Source organism: Cucurbita pepo, chromosome LG16 (assembly GCF_002806865.2).
Source record: "Cucurbita pepo subsp. pepo cultivar mu-cu-16 chromosome LG16, ASM280686v2, whole genome shotgun sequence".
In the NCBI taxonomy this organism is placed as follows: Eukaryota; Viridiplantae; Streptophyta; class Magnoliopsida; order Cucurbitales; family Cucurbitaceae; genus Cucurbita; species Cucurbita pepo.
Window position 1 is genome coordinate 290,685 of NC_036653.1, and position 11,227 is coordinate 301,911.

Genomic DNA, 11,227 nt, shown 5'->3' on the forward strand with positions numbered 1-11,227 from the left:
ATGATAGTACAAGGTTTCAAAAATACTCATGAACTTTCTTTCCTAAATGATTTTGGTTCATATATGGATAATAAGATTTTTTTTTTCCTTTTTATAAAATTTAAAGGTATTAATACTAATTTTAAAATTTATGGATATTTTTAAAACATTATTTAAGTATATATATTTTTTTAATACAAATTTAAGGTTATTTTTATTAATTAAGAAAAAAAAAACCGTGAGAAATGAATGCCACGTGGAGGAAACGTGGCGACTGAGCTTGAGCTATCGAGGCCCCACGTAAGCAGATGAATTCTACGTCAGATATTGAGGTAATAACTTTTAAAAATTTGAATTTCATAGTACAAAATTATTAATAAAATAAAAACAAATAATATTAAATTAGACACCAGAAAGTGAAGTCGACGTCGCTTCCGTTTTATCATTTTGTGTGGATCACTCTCTCTGTCTCAGTGTTGAGAACACTTCCAATCATCAGAGACAAATCAAGATTCCGGTTGGTGAGTTGTTTTCCCTTTCCGAATCTCTGAAGGAGTTCATGAACTTTCCAAAATCCTGTTCAAATATCCATTCATTCTTATCCCCAACAAATGATTTCATTCAGCATTCGGATTTTTCAATTTCCATTTTCTTGTTCCCTTTGATCTTCTCTTTCTCTTCGTTTCTCGGGGGAGGTGTCTGATGGGTCTCTGCAACTCCAAACCCTCCCCGAATTCTGATCTGTTCTCTCAGAAATCTGGTTCACGAACGCCCAATGTAGGGCATAATTCCGCTCAACCAAACTCTGTTTCCGCCGCGGGAGGAGATGAGAGGAAGACGGCGGATAGGAGAAACGCCCGCCATGAGACGGATGATGTGAAGAAATCGCCGTTTTTCTCATTTTACAGTCCCAGCCCTGCTCATTTCCTGTTTTCGAAGAAGTCTCCGGCGAGATCTCCAGCGAATGCGAGTGCTAATTCGACTCCGAAGCGGTTCTTTAGAAAGCCATTTCCGCCTCCATCGCCGGCGAAGCATATTCGTGCTGTTCTAGCGCGGCGGCACGGCTCGGTGAAGCCAAATGAGGCGTCGATCCCTGAGGGGAGTGAGGCGGAAGGCGCTACTGGTTTGGATAAGAATTTCGGGTTTCCGAAGCATCTTGCGAGTAAATATGAGGTTGGAGAAGAGGTTGGGAGAGGGCATTTTGGCTACACTTGTGCTGCGAGGTTCAAGAAGGGCGAACTTAAGGGCCAACAAGTGGCTATCAAAATCATTCCCAAGTCCAAGGTGCTCTGTTAAGATCTAGTTAACATGATCTATATGAACTTGGTTATGGATCTTCAGGCTTTCCTTTTCTCTGTTTCAAATAATTTTCTACTAACCATGTTCATATTTGTATTACTTGAAGTGCTTTGCTACTTGAAACTAGATCTAGTTATCATGATTCAAGCATACACTATATTACGTTTTCCTAATTGTTTGGCTTGTATTTGTACTGGTAGATGACTACTGCGATCGCAATCGAGGATGTCAGACGGGAAGTGATGATATTAAAATCTTTGAGTGGTCACAAAAATCTTGTAAATTTCTATGATGCATATGAGGATCATGACAACGTATATATAGTAATGGAGTTAGTTTCTTCACACTATCATATAATATCCCTTTTGTTGCAGAAGTTTCTTTCATGACTTTAATGTTTGGATGAGTCTAAATGAGTTATACATTTTCAGGTTGTGTAAAGGAGGAGAACTTTTAGACCGAATTCTATCGAGGTACTCTTATCTAATGCTGTCTCGAATACGTGCTATATTGTATTGGGAAAAGGAGGAAAGCTCTACGTTCCTGGTTATAGCTGGATTCTTTGGAATCACAAGAATCCTTAGTACCTTTTTGGTTTAGGATTTTCTTGAACCATAAAAGCTTTGGTAAACTTATGATTAATCTACTGATGTTCTCTTGAATTTTGTTTTTACTACTTAGGGGTGGTAAGTATACAGAGGAGGATGCAAGAGCTGTAATGGTACAGATACTATATGTTGTAGCTTTTTTCCACCTTCAGGGTGTGGTTCACCGGGATCTCAAACCTGAGGTAAGTTAGACAGATAGGTTTGTGTTGTATAAACAATTTAAAATATTGAATTTGATTAGACGTTCAATTGGTGTTGTGAGATCTTGTATCGGTTGGAGAGGAGAACGAAGCATTTCTTATAAGAGTATGAAAACCTCTCCCTAGCAGACGCGTTTTAAAATCTTGAGGGGAATCCCAGAAGGGAAAGCCCAAAAAAGACAATATCTGCTAGCGATGGGCTTAAGCTGTTACAAATGGTATCAGAGCTAGGCACCGGGCAGTGTGCCAGCGAGGTCGCCAGGCCCCCAAGAGCGGTGGATTGTGAAATCTCACATCGGTTGGAGAGGAGAATGAAACATTCCTTATATGGGTGTGGAAACCTCTCTTTAGCAGACGCGTTTTAAAACCTTGAAGGAAAGTCCAAAAAGGACAATATCTGCTAACAGTGGACTTGGACTGTTACAAATGATATCAAAGTCAAGCACTGAGCGGTGTGCCACTGAGGATGCTAGGTCCCCAAGTGGGTGGATTGTGAGAGCCCACATCGGTTGGAGAGGAGAATGAAACATTCCTCATAAGGGTGTAGAAACCTCTCCCTAACAGACGGGTTTTAAAACCTTGAGAGGAAGCCCAGAAGGGAAAGTCCAAAGAGTGAATGTAATTTCTTTTCTGGTACATTTCCACTTCATGAACTCTTGGCTAAGCACACTTTATTGGTGGATCAGAATTTCCTTTTCACTTCAAAGGGCGAAGATTCATTGTTGAAGGCTATCGATTTCGGATTATCAGATTTTGTGAAGCCAGGTTTTCCTTAGTTTAGTTTCAGTATGATTAACTCCAAAACTTGAATATTAGTTTATGTTCTTTAATTTCTTTGGCAGATGAAAGGCTTAATGATATTGTTGGTAGTGCTTACTATGTAGCTCCTGAAGTCCTCCATAGATCATACAGTACAGAGGCAGATGTCTGGAGTATAGGCGTAATTGCATATATTCTTCTATGTGGTAGTCGTCCATTTTGGGCTCGAACGGAGTCTGGCATCTTTAAAGCCGTCCTAAAAGCTGATCCCGTCTTTGACGAGTCGCCATGGCCTTCTCTGTCTTCTGAGGCAAGAGATTTTGTCAAACGACTATTAGTTAAAGATCCACGAAAAAGGATGTCTGCTGCTCAAGCTCTAAGTACGTGCATTATACAAAGAAACTTGGTTTTTCTTCTTGTTGAATATTGAGTTCCACTTAGGCTACGTGTTCTCTTTACGTGCTACTAAGCCGTCACACAAGATCTTAGACGGGTTTCGTCCCCTTTCTTTCATAATTTCCCCTCTTATTCATCTTTTTAACACAGGTCATCCATGGATTAAAAATTCTCTGGATGTAAAATCTCCTCTTGATATACTAATATTTAAACTCATGAAGATTTACATGCGGTCATCATCTCTTCGAAAAGCTGCTTTAAAGGTTTGTTTCTGGCACTTGTATGATTTCCTGCATACTCATCTGCTGTTTTCCCATTATTTTGTTTACTAAAGATTTTTTGTTATAGGCTGTGTCGAGAACGTTGTCTTTAGACGAGCTATTCTATTTGAAGACGCAGTTTTCACTCTTGGAACCGAGCAAAAATGGCACCATAAGCATAGAAAACATCAAAGAGGTTTATATCCTTCTTTTCTCTTTGGTTTTCTTCAAAATGGTTTCATGTTGGTTATGTTGATTTCTCTTTTACTTATGGTTAGGCTTTGACGAAAAACATATCGAATACTATAAAGGAATCGAGGATACCGGATCTATTGAGTTCGGTATTGTTCTCAACTAGTTTCTTGATTCAATTTCCTTTAACCTCGCATTGCTCATGGTTTTCTTTGCTTTTGTGTGACAGCTTAATGCATTGCAATATAGGAGAATGGATTTTGAAGAGTTTTGTGCAGCTACACTAAGTGTCCATCAACTCGAGGCTCTCGATAGGTGGGAGCAACATGCGCGATGTGCTTACGATCTGTTTGAGAAGGATGGAAACAGAGCCATTGTTATAGAGGAACTGGCATCGGTATGTTTGATATGCTTGTGTGATGAAACGTCTGTGCATCAGTTTCCTTATTTTGCAAATCATACTCAAGTAGTTTATAAATGGTTTCAAACACGTGGTTCTAAAATTCTCGACGTGATTCCGTTCTATTGAGATTTACGTAGAATTCGTACACAACCTTTGTAAGCCAAAACTACACATGCAAATCTATGGTATTGTAAACTCTAATGTATGGTATTGTGGCCATTCCAGGAACTTGGCCTCAGCCCTTCTGTGCCTGTTCATACCGTTCTTCACGATTGGATTCGACATACCGATGGAAAATTGAGCTTCCTCGGGTTTGTCAAACTGTTACATGGACCTTCTAGTCGAACTCTGATGAAACCATTATAAGGCTTATAACTCAAATGTTGAACATTCATCAAAAGTATTGGCTGCTCCATCCGGATTCCTTTCAGCTATGTAGCTCTGAGATCTTAGTCGAGAAATACTTCGATTTCGATATGGCCGGAGCTTGTGGATACTCGCAACAAGGATGACGATCCGACCTCATTGGTAAGTGAAGTGAAAATGTAGGAGATGGAGTTGGAGTTTTTCTCACTGTATTTGTATAGGTTTGAATCAGAAGTGTGTGGTCAATTGCAAGTGAAGATAATCCCCCAGGGTTCTCAGAGGATGGCACTTGCATATCCAGACATGAACTTCTGGGTTGTAATTGTGAGGTTTTCTTCTTCCTTTCCACTCAATAGTCTTGATTGATGAATGCTTCTTAGAGATCGAGATCTCATATCGGTTGGAGAGGAAAACGGAGAATTTCTTGTAAGGGTGTGAAAATCTCTCCTTAACATACTTGTTTTAAAATCGTGAGACTGACGGTGATAGGTAACGGGTCAAAGCAGATAATATTTACTACCGGTGGGTTTGGGCTGTTACAGCTTTCCTTCACTCTATTCCTATGTAGTTATAGTTATGTTCATTTTAGTCTTACCACAGAGTTCCAAACGCTATAAATTCTACTTTTATCCGAAAATGCGAGGACTGATGGTGTGTTTTAATGTTCGTTCTTGCATCCATTTCTTCTTCGTCGTGTTCCTACATTAATTTATCGACCTAATTTCACCGATTTCGTTTTTCGTTCTTTCTCCGTTGTCGGAGAGTGTTTGCTTTTGCCCATTGCACTTATAGGATCAAGTGTTGTGTTTTGAGGGTGCAGATTGACTGGAAACAACAAGTAGAGGCCATTCAAGTCACATCATGCTGACTGCATCCTGTGGTTATATTCGAGCGTCAAGTTGTTATAGATCAAAACTGATATATTCTCAACTAAATTTGTCAAATCAAGCTTTCGATTCGATAGCTAATGAGTTCATAAACTGAAGACACTAATGAGTGGAAATTTGAACTTTCGATCTCTTGAGAGTGGATGCCTACACCAATTAAGCTATGTTTTTTTTAGTCGAAAAAAATATATATTGTAATTTTACATTTAGATATGTAATTAAGTGGATATTCTATTTGGCATGGCTATTAAATTAATCAATTCAAAAGTTAAATAGTTGCAAGTAATATTTGTAGGAATCGTTAGGATGAGTTAGCATGCGAGCCTATCTTACCTCATATGATTAGAATATGTATGATTAGAACTCAGAATGAATGATTTGGATGAGAGTAGACATGCATGTTATGAAAATTATGAAATTATGCATAGAACGAGAAATCGAGATACATGCTTATTTTAATGTCTTCTATTGTATTAGAATAGAGGACGACATATTGTGATGTGTTCCAAGCGATAGATACCATGTTTGATTGTATGTATAATTTATGATTTATGAATTTTGTGCATGAGGTGATTGATTGGGATATCTCACTCATCAAATATGTATGAATGAATAGAATATGTTCTCTTATGTCATAGGTGATAGATAGGAATATCTCCCTAGTAAAGCATGCATGAGCGAACCAAATTAAGATTAGGGCGGCAGAGCTAGAGTAGATTATACGTTGACCTAGGTTAATACATTCACAATAGACTAGCACCTTAGGATCGTGAGCGGCGATCAGAGTTCTAGACATGAGTGCACCCAGGAATTGGTTAGGAACATGAGATGTAGTCTAAAACAACTAGATACACTAAGAACCTAGTAAATCTCCCTAACATCTGAGTAAGGCTAAAGAATCTTTATAGTATCCCGACGCCACTTGAGTGACTATTGAGTGTAGAAACGGGCGAACACGTAAATCGGTCTTGGAAGGGACTTGGGACTACTTTGGTAGCTAACTCAAAACGAGGACTCCTATTGAGTGTAGAAATGGGCGAACTCGTAAACCAGTCCTAGTAGGACTTGGGACATACACAAGTATGCGTTAAGATGAGAATTCCTATTGAGTGTAGAAACAGGTCAAGGCTAATGCCACTACTCTGTAAACCAGTATTAGAAGAGATTAGGGACTACACAGATAGGTGGTTTAGGGCGAACACTTCTATTGAGTGTATGAACAGGTCAAAGCTGACAGGTCAAAGCTGACGTTGCGACGCCGTTAACCAATTTTGAAAGGGGATTAGGGACTACACAGGCAGATGACACATGATGAACCGTTAGGAACTTCGAGACCTGCATAAAGGCTTAGATTATTGTAAGGGATAGGTCCGAACTTCTTAGAGTTTAGAGAAAGTCGTGAAAACTTATTAGGAAATGGATGCAATGAGAGTCTGAGTATTTTTATACTCATCTCTTTCTCCCTTTCCTTTGCTTAATGAGTATTTTTATACTCATCTCGTTGCTTGATGAGTATTTTTATACTCGTCCCTTTTTCTTTTTCAAGTATTCACTCCTTTTCCTTTTTCAAGTACCAATTGAGGTGGGAAAGTACTCGTGAGCTACGCTATCGACTCATGACATCAATTAACTTGACAACTCATTCATCTAATATATTGAAAACATAATACGAACTTAATATATGAGATAGTGTTGATCTTAGCCATTTTACATCTAATTAAATTCATTTAAAACCTTATTTTATCACAAGATATCGTGAAAGTAAAGGCTAATTACATCTACAAACGAACCTAAATGCCTGTTTTGACTTTTCCTGCTACTTTGAAGTCAATTTTGGTTACATTATTTGAATAGTTATTCACTGATTCCTTTTCAAACTTAAAAGAGCAATTTGTAACGCAAGTTCAAAGGCCATTTGTAAGCTCAAGAGCAGACCACTATATTTTTCGATGTCCATTCTGTCTTCCTACGCTGGGTGTCTACGAACAGCATTGTTCTTGTCCCTTGAACGCATACTCTTGCGACTCCCGTTACTGTTCAAGGCTTGTCTTGGAAGTTGAACATGTCCTTGATTCTTTCCACTTCCTGGACATTACAATACAAAAATATGGTAACATTCAATCTTTTATTCAATTGCAGCAAGCAAGCTCCTTTTCATGTTTTGGGGAGTAGTGGTTGTCAATTATACCTCCGATTTGTACGAGTTTTCTTTTCCTTTTCTGCAATGCTCGTACACCCCGAGCAGCCGCACCTCTTTTGTGCTTCTCTGCTAGAACTTGAACTCTTTCAGCTTCATCATTCCAAAGCTGAGTAAAACATACAAATAATGAAGAAAACAAAGCAATATTGGTCATTGGGTTGCATTTATGATCAGAAACAAGATCTGACATACAAACTTTAGCTCTTTTATACAAATTTGGAAAGGATGAATATCTTGGAGCCAAACGCCACTTTCATGAACACCGCTCACGATCCTAAGGTGCTAGGTCTACTGAGAACGTACTGACCTATGTCAACGTATAATCTGCTCTAGCTCCACCACCCTAATCTTAGTTTGGTTCGCTCATGCATGTTTTGCTAGGGAGATATTCTTATCGATCACCTATAACATAGGAAAACATACTCTATTCATCCATACATGTTTGATCAGTGAGATATCCCTATCACAAAATTCATAAATCATAAATCATACATACATACAATCAAACAAGGTCAACTATTGATGACATCCATCAATTGACTCAGGTGACGATACAATAGCAATCATATTTCTTAGAACTTTAGCTCTTTTATACAAATGTGGAAAGGATGGATATCTTGGAGCCAAACTTACAGACTTGGTTCATGCTTGAGAATTTAAGACACAATGAGCATTGTTCTGTTACTAAATTCATATCTACATACGTACACTTCCACCAGCAATGGTTCAACTAAAAAAATCAATTTGATTTAAAATTTTCATCCACAGTTCAAATCCCCACAACTCAAATGCTTTGTATGAAAATAAAATATATTTATGTATGTAGAGAACTTACCCGTCTGAAAGTTCTTAGTTTATAGAGATTTCGACCCTTAACAAGTAGAGGATAAAGTGGGGGTAACTTCCGAACTCCCGTGCTCCATAAAACTTCGACCTAGCACGTTATAGTCACAAGCGTTGGAAATATGAATCGCAAATGAAAAAATATTTATGAATCGCAAATGAATATTAGATGTAAACATATTGAGCATATTAAAAAGTATGATACTAATAATGCACAACCAATTTGAATTACGATATGAGAAAATGATTGCTAGAACAGAAAAAACAGCCTTACAGTAAAAGTATGCTGCTGTTTACTTGCACCATAGCTTTCCTTCACTACCCTCCCTGCTACAGTTCTCTTCCCTATAAGCCCTCCACGCCTAGTTACTTTATCAAACCTGTTAAAATTTAAGCTACAAGAATTAGGAGTGCAAATCTAAAATATCTAACACAAGACTAGTGGTGGAAGAGAAACTTGTTTGAGTACTTTGCATAAACTTTCTGAGTGAACAAAACAGTATCTCCCCTACAAACATCACCTGCATTGATGTTTTAATAGAATAATTACAGCCACTAAAAGAGTGATCAAAGAAAATACTATGACAAATGTATATAGAAATTACCAGTACAATTGACAACAAAGGATGACCTTGGATAGTGCGCTTCACCATTTCCATCCTTCATCCTGAGTTGGGAGAAAAAGAAGAGAGCCAAGATGTTTTGTTAGGAGTAGTTGTGTAATAGTCACCGCTAACAATATTGTCCGCTTTAGCCCGTTATGTATCGCCGTTAGTTTCATGGTTTGAAACGTGTCTACTATGGAGACGTTTCACACCCTTATAAAGAATGTTTCGTTCCCCTCTCCAAACGATGTAGGATCTCACAATCCACCCCCTTGGGGGCCCAGCGTCCTCGCTAGCACACCGCTGGGTGCCTTGCTTTGATACCACTTGTAACAGCCACCGCTAGCAGATATTGTCCATTTTGGCCCGTTACGTATCGTCTTTAGCTTCACGGTTTTAAAATGTGTTTACTAAGGAGAGGTTTCCACACCCTTATAAGAAATGTTTCGTTCCCCGCTCCAACCGATGTGGGATATCACAAGTTGTGCCTAATACCTATTGTATATTTAACTCCTTGTGAAGAATTGAATAAATGGCACATTATTCTTTCAGAATCTCCGCCCTTTTTGCTTAATAACTTCTATATAATGGTGCAACTTTGCAGAGACCCAAAGTGATTACAACAGAAGGGAAGACGTAGAATACAGATCAGTTAATCAAGATTTACCAGCAACAAATGGTAAACAGTACCAAACCCAAATTATGTTTGGCTGCCATATGATTTGATATGTATCAATGCAGAACTAGAAGTTAAAGGCTCCAAAATCCGTTGAGGAACAAGGAAAACTCAATTTCACAACATAAAATTATCTAAAAATCTTCTGTTTTCCATCTATTAAAGTGTATAGAATCATAATTGGTGACAATCCACATTTACCGAAACACTCAATAGTCGCTTCTCTAAATATCAGAAGACTTCCATAGATGAGTACATAGCAGATTTCCACCATGAAAAAGTACTAACAATTTCAAATATTCAGCGATCGGACTAGATGACGAAACTTCATAAATTTCCTAATTGAACGCAATATTAAGATGTGTATCTTGAGTTTAAAGATGAAGAATCCACGTACCTCCAATGTTCCTGGAGTCTTTGAATACAGACGGCTTTAGTCCCCGCTATTCTTAGCCTATTCTCCCGTAAATAAGCTTTGCAATCATTAAGTGTTAACGAATCTAAATTTTTATTCTCTGCGACAGAACATGTTTCAAATCAGATAATTAAGAGATCCAATACCCTATGAATTTCCCAACAACCTATCTAATCATCGATTTCATTTCTCTCAATCGACACTTCGACTTTGAACCCGAATCTCAACACAATGGCGAATTATCAATGGAAAAAGAAGAAACGTACCTTTAAGAAAGCGGATGACTCGCTGGGAGAGAACTTCATCACAATCGTTGTCGCTGCATCCATTATCAAACTCCTCTTCCGATTCCCCTTCGTCATCGTCTTCATCATCGTACTCCTCGTCTGATTCCTCTTCGTCGTCCTCCTCCGACGACGACGAGAGATAAATGACTCTTCGTTTGCTACCCCTTTCAGGCATTTCCTTGCGGAGGAAACATAATTTGGTAATTACATTAGGGAAAAACAATAATTTTGATAATAGAGTTTTAATTTTAATTAATATTGATCCAACGGCTAAAAATTTTTAATCCCAAATTTATAAGATTCTAAGTTCTCGAACACGACTCTCCACAATGGTATGATATTATCCACTTTAAACATAAAGTCTCATGACTAATAGATTTAGTATTCCTCACTTATAAACCCATAATCATTCCCTAAATTAGTCGATGTGGGACTTTCATCATACAACAAATTCATCCACTTTTTTTAGTATCAAATTCTACCGGAAGCTTAGATAAATACTATAATTTTAACTAAAAGAAAAATTATATTTTTAGCTCCCTATTTTATCTGGTTCCTAAAATCGTTGGCTTATTAAATCGGTTACAAAAATCATTTCACCCATGAAAATCAAATGACAATTCTTCATAAATACGAGTTCATCATTCATTCACCATCAAAATTTGATCGCACATGATCCTCCTATAAAATATTACTCTTATTAATTTACAGAGATTAAATATTTTTATTGTTTAATCTTATATAAATTCATCCTACTTTTTTAAAATGTCGTGCCATCCAATAATATTTATTAAAAGAATTATAGTCTCGACTATGTTCCAAAAAAATGTAAATTACGCATCATAAGTCTGG

General features: G+C 37.7%; 2 protein-coding genes across 4 annotated transcripts; one reads left to right on the forward strand and one right to left on the reverse strand.

The window, feature by feature from the left end:
• Window positions 1-391: 391 nt before the first annotated feature.
• LOC111777325 (CDPK-related kinase 5-like) lies at window positions 392-4,892 on the forward strand. 2 transcript variants are annotated; one of them, XM_023656866.1, is made up of 11 exons: window positions 392-1,263; window positions 1,479-1,609; window positions 1,710-1,751; window positions 1,960-2,068; window positions 2,773-2,851; window positions 2,929-3,225; window positions 3,392-3,504; window positions 3,590-3,697; window positions 3,780-3,842; window positions 3,923-4,090; window positions 4,322-4,892. In XM_023656866.1, exons 1-11 carry the CDS (start codon window positions 682-684, stop codon window positions 4,460-4,462), a joined length of 1,833 nt encoding a protein of 610 aa, XP_023512634.1. In that variant the 5' UTR covers window positions 392-681; the 3' UTR covers window positions 4,463-4,892. The 2 variants fall into 2 exon arrangements, with proteins under 2 accessions (XP_023512634.1, XP_023512635.1); XM_023656867.1 differs by lacking the exon at window positions 4,322-4,892 and having other exon boundaries at window positions 3,780-3,837; window positions 3,923-4,055.
• A 2,174-nt stretch (window positions 4,893-7,066) lies between these two features.
• On the reverse strand, window positions 7,067-10,578 carry LOC111777327 (zinc finger CCCH domain-containing protein 62). 2 transcript variants are annotated; one of them, XM_023656868.1, is made up of 8 exons: window positions 10,355-10,578; window positions 10,071-10,188; window positions 8,998-9,059; window positions 8,862-8,913; window positions 8,667-8,772; window positions 8,385-8,483; window positions 7,538-7,655; window positions 7,067-7,434 (listed from the first exon to the last, which is right to left on the reverse strand). In XM_023656868.1, exons 1-8 carry the CDS (start codon window positions 10,548-10,550, stop codon window positions 7,316-7,318), a joined length of 870 nt encoding a protein of 289 aa, XP_023512636.1. In that variant the 5' UTR covers window positions 10,551-10,578; the 3' UTR covers window positions 7,067-7,315. The 2 variants fall into 2 exon arrangements, 1 of the variants encoding a protein (XP_023512636.1); XR_002812385.1 differs by lacking the exon at window positions 7,067-7,434 and adding an exon at window positions 7,857-7,951 and having other exon boundaries at window positions 7,564-7,655.
• Between the last annotated feature and the right edge of the window lie 649 nt (window positions 10,579-11,227).